At 64.4% G+C, this 16,924-nt stretch overlaps 1 protein-coding gene across 7 annotated transcripts in view; it reads left to right on the top strand.

Annotated features, from left to right (window-relative positions):
• The window catches only part of NBEAL2 (neurobeachin like 2), a 29,250-nt gene that overhangs the window by 4,032 nt on the left and 8,294 nt on the right, over positions 1 to 16,924 (top strand). For 2 of the 7 annotated variants that reach the window (XM_064596835.1, XM_064596860.1), the window contains exons 2-29: positions 4,174 to 4,262; positions 4,346 to 4,474; positions 4,578 to 4,659; positions 4,744 to 4,868; positions 5,033 to 5,115; positions 6,759 to 6,844; positions 6,941 to 7,223; positions 7,383 to 7,489; positions 8,021 to 8,101; positions 9,537 to 9,620; positions 10,027 to 10,125; positions 10,582 to 11,183; positions 11,267 to 11,399; positions 11,487 to 11,606; positions 11,813 to 12,134; positions 12,349 to 12,431; positions 12,542 to 12,634; positions 12,838 to 13,012; positions 13,139 to 13,275; positions 13,626 to 13,785; positions 13,945 to 14,047; positions 14,213 to 14,366; positions 14,466 to 14,624; positions 14,797 to 14,956; positions 15,110 to 15,195; positions 15,363 to 15,875; positions 16,472 to 16,650; positions 16,746 to 16,905. In XM_064596835.1, coding sequence (XP_064452905.1) covers positions 4,174 to 4,262; positions 4,346 to 4,474; positions 4,578 to 4,659; positions 4,744 to 4,868; positions 5,033 to 5,115; positions 6,759 to 6,844; positions 6,941 to 7,223; positions 7,383 to 7,489; positions 8,021 to 8,101; positions 9,537 to 9,620; positions 10,027 to 10,125; positions 10,582 to 11,183; positions 11,267 to 11,399; positions 11,487 to 11,606; positions 11,813 to 12,134; positions 12,349 to 12,431; positions 12,542 to 12,634; positions 12,838 to 13,012; positions 13,139 to 13,275; positions 13,626 to 13,785; positions 13,945 to 14,047; positions 14,213 to 14,366; positions 14,466 to 14,624; positions 14,797 to 14,956; positions 15,110 to 15,195; positions 15,363 to 15,875; positions 16,472 to 16,650; positions 16,746 to 16,905 — 4,587 coding nt within the window. Of the gene's footprint in view, positions 1 to 2,218; positions 3,662 to 4,173; positions 4,263 to 4,345; positions 4,475 to 4,577; positions 4,660 to 4,743; positions 4,869 to 5,032; positions 5,116 to 6,758; positions 6,845 to 6,940; positions 7,224 to 7,382; positions 7,490 to 8,020; positions 8,102 to 9,536; positions 9,621 to 10,026; positions 10,126 to 10,581; positions 11,184 to 11,266; positions 11,400 to 11,486; positions 11,607 to 11,812; positions 12,135 to 12,348; positions 12,432 to 12,541; positions 12,635 to 12,837; positions 13,013 to 13,138; positions 13,276 to 13,625; positions 13,786 to 13,944; positions 14,048 to 14,212; positions 14,367 to 14,465; positions 14,625 to 14,796; positions 14,957 to 15,109; positions 15,196 to 15,362; positions 15,876 to 16,471; positions 16,651 to 16,745; positions 16,906 to 16,924 lie in introns of those variants that run through there. The other 5 variants (XM_064596839.1, XM_045862549.3, XM_064596855.1 and 2 more) reach the window with 5 other exon arrangements.

Raw genomic sequence — 16,924 nt, 5'->3', positions numbered from 1 at the left:
TCCCCATCTTCCTGCTTCCTTCTTTGACCTGAGGTCCTCCCAAATCTGACCTCCAGGCACCCTGGTATAGCCAGAAGCCACCTTTGGCTTGACATTGCCATCCCCCTCCTGACGCTGAGTGGGGAGACCCCCGGGCCTGAAAGAAGTTATCCTGATGAGACCCCGCCCCACCCTGTCCCATTTCTGCTTGCCTGGCCCTGGAAGTGGGGTGCTCGCTACGACCCAGGCAGTTCTGACCAGGTGGGGTCACCCACTTTGGAGCTCCTTACCCTGCTCCTCGCTCTAACCTGGGGACCACCCACACCTTTCCACCTGCCTGGGGCAGCCGCCCCTGAGACCTTAGCTCTGCCAGTGAACCAAGGTCTGCTACTCATTGGTCACTCATGGAAGTGGTGCAGAGAACGTTAGTGTCGCCCTAGGATGCCAGGGGCTTGGGAAAGCAGAGCCCTTGGATTTGGGGAGGGAGCTCCCACTCACCTTCTCTCATGCTGGGGGGCGGGGTGTGGTTTGGAGGAGCTTTACCTGTGAAGCAGGTGTGGAGGGATGGATTTCAAGGGGCAGCTGAAGCACAGAGAGATTAATGGTAAGTAACAAGCTACTGAGTCTGAGAACCAGGGCTGGACTCCGGAACCTGGGCCCTCAACCACTGATTGGACTTGGCAGCCCTTTCCTCTGAAGTACCAGACAGGGCTGGGTCTCCAAAAGGTGCCGGCTCTGGGGAGCATTCAGGCAGAGGAAGCATGGAGGGCAAAGCGTTTGCAGACCTGTGGGTGTGGGGACAGCGAGGAGTGCCCTTCGGCTGGGCCATCCGGAGGGGAAGGAGGGCTGAGACATGAGGGGAGGCTGGAGACCTGACCTAGAGCTTGTGCTGGGGTGGGTGACTGGAGGCGCACGGGATGCCAGGTGGTGGTTGAGGCATTTCTGTGTATTGCACCATTATGAACTGGCGAGAGGAGGTGACGGGGTGGGGTCGGGGTTTGAAGCAAGGTCTGGGTGTCCCCTCGGGGCAAGCCAGGGCTGGTGTCAGGCCTGGGGCAGGGCAAGCAGGTAGAGGGGCAGCACGATGTCCAGCAGCTCAGTCGTTCCTGTCCCCCGACAGACAGCACCCCCACCCACCCATCCATGCCACAGCCGCCTGCCCTCAGCCCCCCTGGGGTACCTCCTGCCGAAGTGGCCGTTCCATGCCCACCCAGGGACTGTTTGGGCCTAAGTAGCCCTTGGGAGCTCCCCACCCCCAGTACTGAGTGCCCTCAAGGCTGGTCGGGCATAAACTGGGGGCCCCTGCAGACGTGATCATGAGTGTTCCCTCCTCCTGGGGTCACTGACCTCCCCCTCCCCACAGCTTGCTCCCTGGCCCACATGGCCTTGGCACCACTTACACCTGAGCCCCAGGGCCTGGGGAGGAGCGCGGCTGCTCCTGACCTGCCGTCATGGGGCCCTGGCCCCTTCAAGTTAGGGACTGGACTGGCCCTGCCCAACATTCCTGCTTGGAGCTGGGAAAGGGGGGAGGAGCTAGGCGAGGAGTGTGGGAAGCCCAGGCACCACAGCCGCCTCTCCCAGCTCTAGACCCCTTGGCATTCAGCACTGCCACCACTGTCCCGACCCCTGCAGGGACTCCCATACCCCCCAGCACTGCAGCCGGAAGCCGTGGGGCCCAGGTCAGAGGCGGGACAGGCAGATACCCCTATCCCTCCCTAGTACTATGCTTTAGAGACCCCTCATGCTCTCCCAGAGCCGGGAAGTCTACCTTGACTGCCACAGCCCTGAATCCAGCCCAGCCTGGACCTGCTGGACAGGCCGTGGGTGTGGTTCTAGGGACAGAAAGCCAGGGTGTGCAGAGTGTGAGGGGCCCACCCCGGTTCTGGGAGGGTCAATCCAGGTGATGGTCATGAAGAGGCCGGCAGGCTCCTGCTTAGGTACTAAAAGCCCAAGTCACAGACGGCAGTGGGGCATAGGGTGGACAGAGGCCGGGACCGGAGGATGTGACTCAGATGGAGAGGGGTGGAGACGCTGGAGAAGCAGCTGTGATTGGACTGGGGGCCTGGAATGCCAGGCTCAGTTGAGCCCTTATCCTCAGGCCAGGGTGGGGGGACGTGGTCAAATTTGGGCTTTCAGGTGCTCAGCAGAATGGCAGTGGGCAAAAGGGACCCACATTTTAGGTGAGAGATGTCTGTGGCTTGACTGGGGGTGGTTTGGGGGTAGAAGAGCGGGGGGATGGTGTGGGCCAGTTTTGAAGGTAGACCAGGATCTGTGGGATCACCGAGGCAGGGGCTACATGGTCAGCTCGGACTGGCTGGCCAGCAACCATGAGTGGCCCAGGCCTAAAACAAAGGTCTGGCCTTCAGCGTCCTCAGAGGAGTAGCTGAAGGGGTTGTAGTGGATGAGGCATCCTCTCTGGAGCCCCCCTTTTCCCCATATGCAATGGGAAATGTTCCCAAGAAATGGTCTAGGAGCCCTGGCCTGCTCTGGTGTTTCAGGGTGGGGCACTTTGGGGTCCTTGAGGAGGGCCGTGGACAGAGGTAGGTGAGCAGGGAAGCGGCCAGGGCCAGAGGGCGGAGAGAGCACCAGAGGTAACTAACTGAGGACAGAAAGTCCCCGCGGCAGCATGGGCCTGCACCTCGGTGGCCCCAGCCCCTCCCTCAGTTGCCTAGGCCTCAGATCTGTGACAAATGCACAAGGAAGGTGCCCAACCACAGGGTGAGGGCTGCTCTGCCTTGGTTTCTTGTGGACCTGGCCCGGTCTGCTGGGGTCTGACCCCTTCCTTCCCTGGGGCCCATTCAGTCCCTACCCTGTGGTCAGGAGCCTACAGGCAGCAGAAATGAGCCATCCACTCAAGGTAGTTCTGGAAGTCCTTGAGTTGAGGTCAGTGGCTGCAGGGACGCAGCACCTATGATGTGTCCGTTGCCCCTTCAGCCTTCTCCAGTCTGGGCCCTGCCCTACCCCCTGCCCCTGGGAAAGAAATGTGCCTTCTGGCCTCAACTGGTTCATGGGGAGCAGGAGATGAGGCCAGCACCTAGGAAAGGAGGGCGGGGTGGGAGGAGGAGCTCCAGGCCACCACCCACTCTGTGTCTGGGAGGGGCTTAGAGGCGAGAGGAGACTGGGGCTAGGCTAGGACTTACTCAGCTGTGTCCCTGGAGTAGAGACCAGTAGGGCCTGGCAGGGAGGCCAGGACACAGGGGAGGGGGGCAGGGCAAAGGTATGACTGAGTCCTCCATATCCACTTCATTCCCTAGGCCTGAGGTGTTGGACCCAGGTCAGGTAGCTGTGGGTGCCTTGAATGAAGGTCCCTATAGCAGCAGGGATGGGAACCTGTCTCTAGACTCCCAAGTCCAGACCTCATGCCAGGAAAAGGGCAGGCCACACCCAGGGCAGTGTGACCCCGCCCCTCTGCACTCCTTGCCCCGCCCCCGGTGCTGGGCCCGGTCCCTCACAGCTTCTCCTGCAGGGCCCTGGGTGCCCCGGCGGGGCCCCCCCACATCCCTGCGGTCTGCCGGGAGGAAGCGGCCCCCCTCCCCCACCGTGACTCTGCGCTTCCTGCCCCCGGCGGGGCGGGAGGGGACGTTTCCCGTTCACACCAGTTTCCCTGGCGGCGGACGCCCAGACTCGGGCTCAGCCGCTGCCCCTCTTGCCCATGGAACCAGCTTTGGGGCCTGGGGTCCAGGTAACCAGCCAGGGTGGGCATTAGGTTCCCAGGGTGAAGTAGGGCATTCTGCCTGTGCGTGTGCATGGGTCCGCCTGGTCCATGGTGCGCATGCAGCATGGGATCGACAGTCAGGGAAGGTCTCCTGGAGGTGGTGGCTGCTGAGCTGGGAGAAGGTGCAAGGCCGAGGCCAGCCCAAGGCTTTGGATCAGGGGTGGCTGGTGGGTGGAAGACCTTCAGCCCCAGCGCCAGTGTGGCCCATAGTCACATCCCGGAGTGTGCACACTTAAGCCCCTCCCCTGGCCGTGTCAGGCTTGCCCGAGTCCCCAGGGGTTAGGGAGGTGGGAGCTGGGAGAAGCAAACAGGGGGCCTTGGGAGAGTGGTCAATATGCAGGGCAGCCCTCTGACGCCGACCTTCAAACTTCCTGTCCTCCCGCCTGCCCTACGCATCCCTCACTCTGTCCACCCGCACTGCCCTGCCTCCGATCCCTGTCCACGGCACCGGGTCTGCCCCCCGCTTCCTCCCCCTGCAGAAGGACCTGGGCTACCTGCAGCAGTGGCTGAAGGCCTTTGTGGGTGCCTTCGAGAAAAGCATCTCACTGTCATTTCTGGAGCCACGCAGGTGAGGCTGGGTGTACCTGGAGGGCGGGGACAGGGCAGGGAGACCGAGGGTCCTCAGTGCCCTAGCGACGCCCCTCCCTGCAGGCCGGAGGAGGCAGGCGCGGAGGTACCGCTGCTGCCGCTGGACGCGCTGCATGTCCTGGCCGAGCAGCTGGACGAGGGGGACCTGGAGCAAGCCTTGCTGCTGCTCAAGCTCTTCATCATTCTCTGCAGGTGGGTCCCCGTCGCCCTCTCCAAGGCGGGTGGGCAGCTCCGGACTGCGGGCTGGAGGCGGGGCGGGTGTATTCCTGGGACCTCTCTCCCCATCCCCTCCCAGGAACCTGGAGAACATAGAGGCGGGCTGGGGCCCGGTGTTGGCGCCCCGGGTGCTGGCCTTGCTGACCCGGTTGACGGCAGAGGTGAGGTGGGCTCTAGCCTGGGGGGGCGGCGGGAGGAGGTAGCCGGGGCCCAGCTGACCGTCCGCCCTCTCCCCATGCCTGCAGCTGAAAGGAGCCCCAGCATCGCAGGAGGGCCGTGGGCTGCTGCTGGAAAACGTGGCCCTGCACGCCCTGCTCCTCTGTGAGGGCCTCTTTGACCCCTACCAGACCTGGAGGCGCCAGCACAGTGGGTGAGAGCCGGCCCACCACGGAGGAGGGCCCGGAGGAGGCTGGGGAGAGGATGGGAGGGGGGTGGAGGGTGGAGGGGGCCCAGGGGTAGGTGGGAGGGGTGGAGTGCTTGGCCTCACCCGGGGCCCCTGCCCATTCCCTACCCATTCCCTACCCCCACCCCCAGGGAAGTCATCAGTTCCAAGGAGAAGAGCAAATACAAGTTCCCGCCAGCTGCTTTGCCCTGTGAATTCAGCGCCTTCTTCCGAGGTCAGGCCCCGCCCCTGCCCCTTAGGCCCCACCTGGCCCCACCCCCAAACCTGAACCCCTTCCTGCAGTTCCCCATCCTGGAGGCCGGAGGGATGGGACACCCTTTGTGGTGTCTGCCAGCAGGGCTGGGAGCACCACGGGAAGCCAAGGGGGCTTCCAGAGGCGAGGGAGTTTAGGGGCAGAGAGGAGAGAAAGGGCAGGTCTGGGCGAAATGAGTAATTTCTTTTCGGGGCTGGAGTGAAGGCCTCCCATATGGTGGGGGAGAGCAATTTCTTTCCCTCTTCCCTCCCACCTCCTGGGTCCGAAAAGCCACTTGGATCTCACTCTGATCTGGACCATCTTCAAACTCCCTGGTCCAATCCCTTTAGGCCTGTAGGCGCCACCCTTCCTTTAGACAACGTCTACACCATCTCCGCTTCTTGCTCCCACGGTCCTGGAGGAGCTGAACCCCAGGACATCTCTGGCCCCTGGGGACCCTCTTCTCTCGGGTACCCTCTTTTCCTCTCATCAGAGGGAAGCTGGCCAGGACATTAGATGGGACGGGGCAAGATGGCCCTGGACTGGGGGGCAGGCCAGGCTTGGTGAGGTGGTGGCCTGTCAGCAGAGAAGGTGTCTGAGTGTCTCTGGGGTGCCCTATGTTGCTGCAGGCCTGGGGTGTGGAGCAGAGGCAACAGCTCCGAGAGGGGAGACACCCCCTCCCCCCTCCCCCCAGGGAGCTCCTGCCTCCATTCTTCCACAACCTGAGTGCTCTTCTCAGAGCAGACTGGATTTTGTTCCTGTTGCCCTCAGTCCCTCGCTGGTGGCCTGGCTTCTCAGGAGCAGATCCTGCTCCTTCCACAGCCTCCCTCTCCAGCCCCACTTGTCCTCTGCACCCTGTCCTTTCCGTCCCGAAATGCAAGTAGCTATTCCATGTCTTTCCCTACTGTTTCTTCTCCCTTCCCAGGCCACCTGCACTCTCAGGCTTTAGCTCAAATGCCCTGTTCCCAAGGAGCTGGCCCACCCCATCCTACCTGAATCTAGTGAGCCCTGCTCTTGCCCCCCATCCCCCACCATACACACCACTCATGTGACCCAGGGCTGGTCCCTTCTGCTCTCTGAGTTTCACTCTGTGGCCTGGCATCCTGTCCAGCTTTACTGGAGCAGGGCCAGGTGGGCCTCCCACATAGGAGACCGTGAAAGCCCCTAGAAGTCCCCAGCGGGGGCATGGGTGGGGGTGAGGGGCATCTGTATGGAAGATACAGCAAGGTCCCCAGAGCAGGTCACAGGAAGCTCCAACCGTCACAGGGTAGCGGGACCAGATTTGTATCTGAGAAGCTAAACCCTGGGTTGCCATGGGGAAGTGGGGTGGGGTGTGTGTGTGCTTACCCTGGGGTCCCCACTTTGGAGATTAAGGATCTGGGGGACTGGCTAGGCTCTCAGGGCAGGACCACATCCTCTTCAAGCTCCCCAGAGAAGGGCCGTGTCTTCCCTAGACCCCCCTAGCAGAGAGCCATGACATTTTAGAACCCCAAGGACAGAACTGGGTCTTTTCCCTCACACGGGACATCCCAGCCCTCTCCTGCCCACCCCAGGGCTCCTCCCTCTTGGGTAGTTCCTTGCAAGCTTGGTGACGTCCTCATGTCCTGCCCACCCACCCTGTCCAGAGAGCCTGCAGGAAGCTGATGGCCTACCTCCCATGCTGTTGCTGTGTCTCATCCACCTCTTTGGTGCTGTCCTTGCAGGAGGGAAGGTAAGCCAGGAGGAGCCTGTGGACCAGAGGGTGGCCGCCTTGGGGTCTCTGCTGGTCGAGCCCCTTGACCACTGCCATCTCTGCCCACACCTGCAGGAGAACGGGCAGATGGCCGTGAGCGCTGGCTCTGTGCAGGGCCTGTTGGGTGTGGTACGGGGCTGGGACCACGGGCCGGCCCAGGACCCCCGCCTAGTGCCGCTGACGCTGGAGGCACTCGTGGGGGCCGTACATGTCCTGCATGCCAGCCGCGCGCCCCCTCGTGGGCCAGAGCTCCGCACCCTGCTTGAGGGCTACTTCCACATCCTTAATGCCGACTGGCCGGCGGGCCCAAGCCCAGGCCCCGAAGAGGCCCTTGTCACCCTACGGGTCAGCATGCTCGGTGGGTATGGGCTCCCAGGCTCTTGGGGAGGTGGCTCCAGCAGGGGAAGGTCTGAGCGATGATGGAAGGCACAACTGGGCAGCGTAGGAAGAAGGTGTGAGGCTGAGCGGCGAGGTCGCTGACGGGGTGGAGCGGGGCTGACCCGAGACCCCTCCACAGACGCCATCCCCAGGATGCTGGCGTGTGAGGACCGGCCGGTGCTGCAGGCCACCTTCCTCAGCAACAATTGCTTTGAACACCTTACTCGCCTCATCCAGAACAGCAAGGTGGGCAGGGCCCGGCTGTGGGTGGACGGCCTGAGACCCCGAGGCTGGGGAACCACTTGTGGGGGCTACACTGCTGCTGAGCAAGCCTGGGCTGGACCGGGCTGGGGGTTTGTGGTGAGCGGGGCGGCCTAAGGCTCGGGATGGCTCCGCACCCCATAGGAGGAAAGACCTACGCACCCCACGCAGAAGGACAGGAGCTGCCCTGGCCCCTCGTCCCTCTTTCCCCAGCCCCAAGTCCAGGGGCAGGAGGAGGGCCCCGCTGTTTTAGATACAGTACCTACTCCTGCCCACTTACCTGCCCCCTGCCCCCCACCCCCTGGCTCTGTTCTGAGCAGGGCATGGGCAGCTCTCGGATCCCTGCCTTCCTTAGTGCCTAGTGGGGCTCTCTGCCTGGGTCTCAGGGCACACATAGCCTTCCCTTGGGGGCAGAATCCTGGACGCTGCCCCGGTCCTGCTCTAACCGCCCTCCCATCTTCCTCCTCTTCTCTATCCTCTGCCTCCTCCACCTTGTGCCCTCCCCCTTCCCCACAGCTGTACCTGCAGGCCCGGGCGCCCCCTGAGGGGGACAGTGACCTGGCTACCCGGTTACTGACCGAGCCCGATGTCCAGAAGGTACCACCTTGGGGCCGACCTGCTCAGGCACTCACCTCCTTGGGCACCCACCCCCTGCGGCTCCCTCTTTGAGCCCTTCCTGCCTATGCAGGGAGAACGAGCAGATATGTGTAAGGCCTGCTGTGGCCTAGTGATGGGGCTGGGTCCCCCAGGCTGTTTCACCCACCTTCCAGACGCTTATCCTAGGGAATGGGTGGGAGTGATCCGTACCCTACCTAGTAGTAGTACTGGGAGCTAGGGTTTGGCTTTGCCAAGCTGGAAGGAACCTTCGAAACTCAACCACCTACCCCCCATTCCCAGAAGGGGAAACGGAAGCCCAGATACTAAGGGACATGGCTGTCGTCACTCACAGAAAAGGAGGTTCCCCCACATGGGCCCGCTTCTTCCCATGGATCCTTGTAGCGGCCTTAAGCAGGTCGCTGGGAATCCCTCATCCCCTTGTGATGGGCTCTCTGCCTCACCCTGCATGGGAGCTGAAGAGGCAGTAAGCTGTCAGGGGCTCTGCATGGAGAACCCTCTCTCTGGGGGCTTAACACCTGGGCCCCAACCCCTAGATGCCCCCCGGCTTTGTCTTCGTGAGGCAGCCCCCTGTGGCTATTACTCTTGCCTGTTTTCTGGGAGCCTGCATATCTGTTATTCTACAAAGCAGTCAAGGCAGCTGAGACCCCTGGTTTTTACAAGTAGGAAACTGAGGCCTGGGGAGGGGAAGCAGGTTGTGCGAGGTCATTTGGGGAGTCAGGCCCCATGGAGCCAAAATACAGCCTAGCAGTCTGGCAGCTGTGGACAAATTCTCTAAGCCCTCCTGACCCCTCCTCAAACCTCTGGAGTTGAGGCCAACCCAGACCCAAAGCCAAGTGAGCAACATGCCAATGAGCAGCATGTTTCCAGCTGTCAGGTTCAGCCAGGGTGAGCCTCAGTGTCCCCGCCTGGATCTAGGGGTAAGGGGGAGGGTAGGACTCAAAGGTCTCGAAGGTTCTTCCGGTTCTAACCTCCTGTGATTGTCCCTAAATTTCCTGACCCCCTGTCAATCATCATGGGTGATGGAGCACTTGCCTGCACATGTGTGTCTCGCTTGGGTGGGGATGGGTGGGGACTGAGGCCTGTAGGCCTACCAGGCAGTGGGGGACAAAGGGGATACGGCGAGAGGGTACCCTGTTGATCCATCCCGGGGAGGCCCTTCCCGGTCTTGGTTTCTTCCCTGGCCTCTTTGTCACAGTGGGTCTGGCCAAGCTACCCCGAGAAGGCCCTAGGGTCAGGGTGAGGGTCACAGTAGTTTGGGCAAGGAGTAGAAGGCCTAGCACCCCACTCCCAAGGCTTCCAGCCAGCTTGGCTACGCGCCTCGGGACACCTGCTCCTGGCCCTACGGCAGGAGCAGGGGCTGCGGGCTGTAACGTGCCGGCACCTACTGCTTCTGACTGCCCCTTCCCACCCCAAGGTACTAGACCAGGACACAGATGCCATTGCAGTGCATGTGGTCCGAGTGCTGACCTGCATCATGAGTGGCTCCCCCTCGGCCAAGGTGAGGACACTGCAGTCTGGCTACCGTAGGGGTGTGGGGTAGGGGTCAAACTGCCCGCGTGTCCCCAGAACTGGTCTGGTTGGTGGCTGTTAGAGTGAGGGAGCTGAGGAGGCGGGCATCTTGCCCTGTGGGGCACAGCTCAGTGCTGGCAGCTGGATCTCCTGGGTCGGGGCTGGACTGGGGAGGATACTACTTGTGGGCCAACCGCCATCTATAGCCTTCCGAGGGGGGACCCTTAGCCGCGCTTCCATCCGCGGCCCCTTGCCCTCGCTAGCACTGCGACCCAGGGGCAGAGCCAGGTGGGGGAACCTGGAAAGATGCTCCTTCCTCCAGAGTTTCCATGGGGTGTGGGTTTGCCCCGGGGCCCACGTACGTGCTCCCTTCTTCCCCACGCAACCCTGCACAGGAGGTGTTTAAGGAGCGCATCGGCTACCCTCACCTGCATGAGGTTCTGCAGAGCCACGGCCCCCCCACCCACCGGCTGCTGCAGGAGCTGCTCAACATGGTGAGGGCCGGGGCGTAGGCTCGGGGTCCCAGGGGTGGTCAGGACTGACTCAGGGTTACCACGGAGGGTGAGCTCCCCACCTTGGGGGCTCTGTTGGCTGTGGGCAGTACGTACTGTGACCCGTGGCCCCGGGATGTCCGACCACAGATGTCCCTGGGCTGAAGATCCGGGGCATGGGAACCAGACCCCCAGATCATCCTGGGAACATGCAGTCGGGGTTGAGGCCAACCCGGACCCAAAGCCAAGGCTCAGGGTGTTAACGGTGCCGGAGGCCCGTCGTAAACGGTGGCGTGTGTGCTCGCACCTCGGACTTTCCTGCGCCCGAGCCGCGACCTGCGCGAGCGGGATGGGATAGCTCGCGTTGCTGTTCCACCGAGACGCGGCGGTCCCGCGGTCGGCGGCGCGGCCCGTCCCCTGCTAGCTGCCCGGGAGCCGCCACGTTCTCTCCACCCGCAGGCTGTGGAGGACGACCACGGCAGATGTCCACCGCCACCGGTCGTCAACGAGCAGCCCGTGCTGCTGCTGGCGCAGTGGCTCCCGGCGCTGCCCACGGCGGAGCTGCGCCTCTTCCTCGCCCAGCGCCTCCGGCGGCTGTGTGACAGCTGCCCGGCCAGCCGGCGCACGTGCGTGCAGGCGGGGCTGGTGGGCCACCTGCTGCGCACACTCAGTGCGGGGGGCGCCTTGGGGACCCACTGCCAGGAGCAGCTGTTGGCGCTGCTGCAAGCCTTGGGCCGAGTGTCCCTGAGGCCCTCGGAGCTGCGCTGCCTGCTGCGCCCCCCACCGGCGCTGGAGTCGGGGTGCGCCGGGGCGGAGGCCCGGAAGGCCAGACACGCTGGGGCCGTCGTCCGTGCGTTGTCGGGCATGGCCCGGCGCCAGGGCCCCGCGCGAGCCCTACACTACTTTGACCTCACGCCCAGCATGGCGGGGATCATGGTACCCCCCGTGCAGCGCTGGCCGGGACCCGGCTTCACCTTCCACGCCTGGCTCTGTCTGCACCCCGCGGCCGCGGCCCCCGGCCCGGCCCCCTCCCGGCCCCTCCAGCGGAAGCAGCTGTACAGGTGGGTGACTGCCAGGGAGCAGGGCCCCGTGCTAGGGTTGAGCGGGGAAAGCAGCCGACGTGACTGGCTTGGCCTGCCCCCAGCTTCTTCGCCAGCAACGGCTCAGGGTTCGAGGCCTTCTTCACGGCAGCTGGGACGCTGGTGGTGGCCGTGTGCACCCGGAAGGAGTACTTGACCATGAGCTTGCCGGAAGTGTCCTTTGCCGACTCCGCCTGGGTGAGCCTCTCTCCTCGTGGGGCCCAGGGGGCTGGAGGAGGCACCAAGTGCCAGCCCCCAGCCTGATGTCGCGGCTTCCTATTCTAGCACTGCGTGGCCATTGTCCATGTGCCTGGGCGCCGGCCCTTCAGCCAAAACCTGGTCCATGTCTACAAAGACGGCCAGCTGGTCAAGACGGCACCCCTTCGCTGCCCCTCCCTCAGTGAGGTGTGCCAGGCAGGGTTTGGGGAGGCCTGGGGTAGCTGGGGCATCTTGGACAGGGTGAGGCTTGGAGTGTCCCCTCCCCCAACGTAGGCCTCAGACTTTAGCCTCTGGGGTCTGTGCGGCCGTGGGGGTCCCCGTGAGGAACTGGCTGCAGGTGGAGCCCCGGACTTTGTTGTGATCTGACCACTTCCCCAACCCTGGCCCCACAGCCTTTCTCCTCCTGCTGCATCGGCTCTGCTGGGCACCGCACAACGACCACCACCACAGGGCTGCCTACGCCACCAGTCCCCGCTGCCCTGGCTCCCACTCACCCCTCCCTTTCCCGCTCGCAGTCGGTCCCGGCCACCGCAGGGCTTGGCTGGGGGTCCGGGCTGGTGGCCCCCCTGCAGGAGGGCAGCATCAGCTCCACCCTTGCAGGCACACAGGACACCCGGTGGGGCAGCCCCACGTCCCTGGAGGGTGAGCTGGGGGCCGTGGCCATCTTCCACGAAGCGCTGCCCGCGGCGGCCCTGCGAGCCTTGTTCACCTTGGGTATGCAGCACCACCCACTGGGCCCTGCCCCGGCCCCAGCCCAGACCTGGGGGGTGGGGGCTCCTAAAGGGCCCGGGGCTAGAAACTAGGGGTCCAAGAGGGAGAAGGCGTCCCTGGGGGTGTATGTCCTCTGATCAGGCAGAGAAGAGGCAGGCTCTGGGTGGGGTTTGGCCAGAGGCCCAGCCAGGTCTGAAGCCCCCTGCCCACCCCACAGGGCCCAAGGAGATGGCACCCTTCAAGCCCGAGGGTGAGCTGCACGAGCTTAGCACCAAGCTGCTCCTCCATTACTCACCTCAGGTATTGGGTGTGGGGCAGTGGGCTCGGTGCTGCTACCTTCCCCTGCCCCCCACACTCCGTGTGCCACCTCCTCTTCTGATTCTGGCTGCCTGCGCACCCCCTGCCCCCAGGCTTGCAGGAACAACATCTGCCTGGACCTGTCCCCCGGCCACGGGCTGGATGGCCGCCTGACGGGCCACAGGGTGGAGACCTGGGATGTGAAGGTGCATGTGCGATCGGGAGCGCGGGCACACACGTGTGCGGGGCAGCCTGGGGAGCCGCCCCGGGCCCTGCGAGGTCACTGGGGAGGCCCGCTTAAGAGATCCAGACTCCCCTGGACCCAGCTTCCCAGACTGGACGGTCAACCGGGGCGGAGTGGGGCAGGAATGGCCGGGAGCTGCCCTCCCACAGCCAGCCCTTCCCCTAGGATGTGCTGACTTGTGTGGGAGGCATGGCTGCCCTGCTGCCCCTGCTGGAGCGAGTGGCCTCACAGCCCCAAGAGGCCGAGGCAGGTCCAGCTGAGACACATGACCTCGTGGGGCCCGAGCTGACCTCTGGCCACAATACCCAGGGCCTGCTTCTCCCACTGGGCAAGTCCTCAGGTAAAGTGGCCCCGGCACCTGGCTTAGGGCGGCGAGGGAATCTTGGCACGATAAGGAGGCTGGAGGGCCTGGGCCTGTGACACTGGCAGGCCCTTGACGCACATCTGTCCCCTTCGTGGTGGCCAGTAGAGGTGCGCATGGAGAGGAACGCCGTGGCTGCCTTCCTGCTGATGCTGCGGAACTTCCTGCAGGGCCATGCGGGGAACCAGGAGAGCCTGGTGCAGTGCCAGGGGCCGGCCATCATCGGAGCCCTCCTGCGCAAGGTGGGGCAGGCGGCGGGGGCCTTGCCCTGTCTGGCCGAGGGGACTGCGTCAGGGGGCTAAGGAGGGGAAACTGATGTTGTCGGGGAGAGCCTTCTGGGAGAGGGGGTGGCATCTGAGCGGGGCCTTGCCAGGCTTGGCAGGGTTTGGTTGCCGTCCCAGCCCCCACTGGGGCAGGGGACCCGCCCGGCAGGCTGGGAGCTTGCACCTCAGAGGCAGTGGGGGGCCGCAAGAGGGCTTTGAGCCGGCAGGATGCTCGTGTCTGTCTGCCTGTGCAGGGCAGGGTGGGTGCTGGGAGGCTCGGTGGCACCCAGCCAGGGCCTGCCCCCTCACCCTGGCTCCTTCCACTCCAGGTCCCCAGCTGGGCCATGGACATGAACGTGCTCATGTCTGCCCAGCTGTTGATGGAGCAGGTAGCAGCCGAGGGCAGCGGGCCCCTCCTGTACCTGCTGTACCAGCATGTGCTCTTCAGCTTCCACCTCTGGAGCCCCAGTGACTTCGCCGTGCGCCTTGGTAGGTGTGGGGACTTGGATGGGGGGACGCCACCGGGCGGGGAGGGGGTAGAGGTTCTGAGAAGTTAGAACCCCGCTCTGGGCCATCTGAGGGGCCATATCTGCCCTGGGGGGATCTGGCAGGGACCTGGCCCTGAGTCCTCTTATGATGCCCATTCAGGCCACATCCAGTACATGTCTAGCATAGTCCGGGAGCACAGACAGAAGCTGCGGAAGAAGTACGGGGTTCAGTTCATCCTGGATGCGCTGCGCACCCATTACAGGTGAGGCCGGTGGGGGCAGACGGGCCGTGGGGCTGACACAGCTGCCTCTGGCCTTGCGGATGGGGTTCGGTCCCCCGGCTCACCTGCCCGCTCTCCCTGCTCTCTCCCCTCCATTCCCCTGCGTCCTCCTGGCCCTGGGCGGCTGCGCCTTGGGGACCGGCCCAGCCCTCCGCGGGAGCACCCCCTAGCGGCCGACGATGTGCGCACAGTGCAGACTTCACTGCTCGGCCTGGTGCGGGAGTTCCTGGCTCGGAGCTCGGCCACCGAGGACATGCAGGTGGTGCTTAGCTTTCTGGCGGCGGCAGCTGATGATGGCCAGGTAGGCTGGAGGCTGGTGAGGGAGGGGCCTGGGTGAGGGGTGGGGTGTGGACCCTGTCGAGGGGAGCAGCCGGCCCAGAGGAGCCTTTGGATCCCCCAGGTGGCGGGTGTGCTGGACCTGCTGCTGGCGCTGCTGCAGGGCTCACCGGCGCAGGAGTCTCTGGCCGTCTTCCTGGTGGAGCAGGGGAGCCTTGAGGTGCTGCTGGCTCTGCTGGTGCGGCCCAGGGCACTGCCCCAGGTGCCCGACCGAGTCTGCAAGGTACACCCAGCCTGCCCCGGCGTCCCAGTTGCCGTGGCCCCTGCCCAAGGGCCAGGGAGGTGGAGCGAGCCCCTCTTGGAGCTATAGTCCTGCGTGGTGCCTTCCCCCCTCCAGTCACTCCTTCCCCCACGATGACAAACCCCCTATGACCTCCCCCCCCCCGACCCCCCAGATCCTGCGCAAACTGCAGCAGAACGAGCGCCTACCTGAGCGGAGCCGTCAGCACCTCCGGCTGCGAGAGTATAGCCTGCAGGGGCTCATCGCCTGCCTGCCGGAGGGGGCTGCTTCCCCCCAGCTCTGCCAGGGCCTCTACAGGCTATTCCTGGGGGCAGGTACCACCCTTCCACCCGGGTGAGACGGGGCCAGGAAACAGGGCAGGTGGATAGAGGGAGGGCGTTGGCACAGGGGCCCAGGCTGGGCCAGCGGGGAAGCGAGGTCCCCCTCCTGTGGTCAGTCCCTCAGGGCCTCTCTGCCCATCCTCCCAGATTGCCTGAATCTCTCAGATCTGTTGGCCGTGGTGCAGCTGTCCCTCCAGGCTGACCTCAGCGTCCGCCTGGACATTTGTCGCCAGGTGAGTATGGGGGGGGTGACAGCTTGCGGAGGGGAGGTGGGGGCTTCTACCGTGGGGGCTTCGCTCTACCTGCCCGTGAGGAGGCCTCCCCTGCAGAGGCCCTAGGGTGGGAGTCCGGGGGCAGACCGCCGGACACATCCCTCACCTGCTGTGCCCTGGCCCGGCAGCTCTTTCACCTCATCTACGGACAGCCAGACATAGTGCGGCTGCTGGCGCGACAGGCTGGCTGGCAGGACGTGCTGACCCGGCTGTACGTCCTGGAGGCGGCCCCAGCCGGCAGTCCCCTGCCCTTCTCCCCAGAGCCACCCTCTTCCCCAGAGCCAGCCTTAGGCCAGCCACCCCCCGAGTCGCCTGAGACTTCGGACGTCTTCCTGCCCTCGGAGACCCCCAGCCCCGACCCTGATGCCTTTTACCACGCTCTCTCCCCGTTTTGTACACCCTTTGACCTGGGCCTGGAACGGGCCAGCGTGGGTTCGTGTAACATGGCCGGCGGCGGCAACAGCAGTGGGACTCTTACTCCGGCCAGCCAGCCCAGCACCCCTTCCCCGCTGGATGGGCCCCGGCCCTTCCCTGTGGCCCACGGCCGCCACAGCTCCAGTCTCTCCAACGTGCTGGAGGACGGCAGCCTCCCAGAGCCTGCCATCAGTGGGGACAATACCTCAAATACCAGCAACCCTCAGGTGAGGCGGGCCCGCTCTGGGACACCGGGCGGGCGGTATAAGCTTTCCAAAGGTGGGGTCCTCCCTGACGTCGGGGCTGTAGCCGCCGGTCGGCCCCGGTGCCGCCCCCTTGGAGCTCTCATCTGCAGTTGTGTTCCCGGTGGGGTCCTGGAACAGGACAAATGATGCCAAGCCAGAGTGGGGGCGCCAGCCAGGCTTTGGGGAGTCCTCAAGAGAGCCTGTGGGGCAGAGACTTTACAGGGCCCATGGGCAGCGTCGCTCTAAGGGCTCTGCCTTGTGTTTCCGGGTTTGGGGATGGGTTTTTGCTTATACTGTGGCATTCTTCCAGAGAATTCCAGGACAGTTTTTTGGGGCCTGTGAGAACTGTGGGGTAATTTTGTGAACCCCTGAGGAACCCCAGGATCCTCCCTGGAATTCAGGCGGTGGCTAAGGCCCTACACCATTCTTCCAGGCCCCAGGCTGTCTGTTGGCTGAATGCTGTCCCTCCTGGTAGGGACACCCGGTAGCGGTCGGCAAGGGATGCTCAGCGGGGATAGCGGGAGAGTCTGCAATTCCCTCTCTCCCTCCCCCGCCCCCACCCCCACCTGTGCCCACAGCAAACCTCTGAGGAGGAACTGTGCAACCTGCTCACCAACGTGCTGTTCTCGGTAACATGGCGCGGTGTGGAAGGCAGCGATGAGGCCGCCTGGCGGGAGCGCGGCCAGGTCTTCTCGGTGCTCACCCAGCTGGGGGCCTCAGCCACACTTGTGCGCCCACCGGACTGCATCAAGCGCAGGTGAGGAGGCCACTTGGGAGGGCGAGGGGCCTCCGGGAAGCCTAAGGGTGAAGAAGGCAGTCGGACAGACCCCCGAGTCCCTCATCCATCCCCAGCCTCCTGGAGATGATGCTGGAGTCAGCCCTGACCGACATCAAAGAGGCCCCCGTCGGGGTCCTGGCCAGCCTCACCCAGCAGGCGCTCTGGCTTCTGCGCCTGCTGCAGGACTTCCTGTGTGCGGAGGGCCACGGTAACCAGGACCTGTGGAGTGAGAAGGTGCGGTAGCTCCGAGGCC

Source organism: Mirounga angustirostris, unplaced genomic scaffold (assembly GCF_029215605.1).
Source record: "Mirounga angustirostris isolate CCGP_5_RB_7025 unplaced genomic scaffold, mMirAng1.0.hap1 SCAF_1, whole genome shotgun sequence".
Taxonomy (NCBI): domain Eukaryota; kingdom Metazoa; phylum Chordata; class Mammalia; order Carnivora; family Phocidae; genus Mirounga; species Mirounga angustirostris.
The sequence above is the reverse complement of the archived record's forward strand: the minus strand, read 5'-3'. Positions and strand labels throughout refer to the sequence as shown.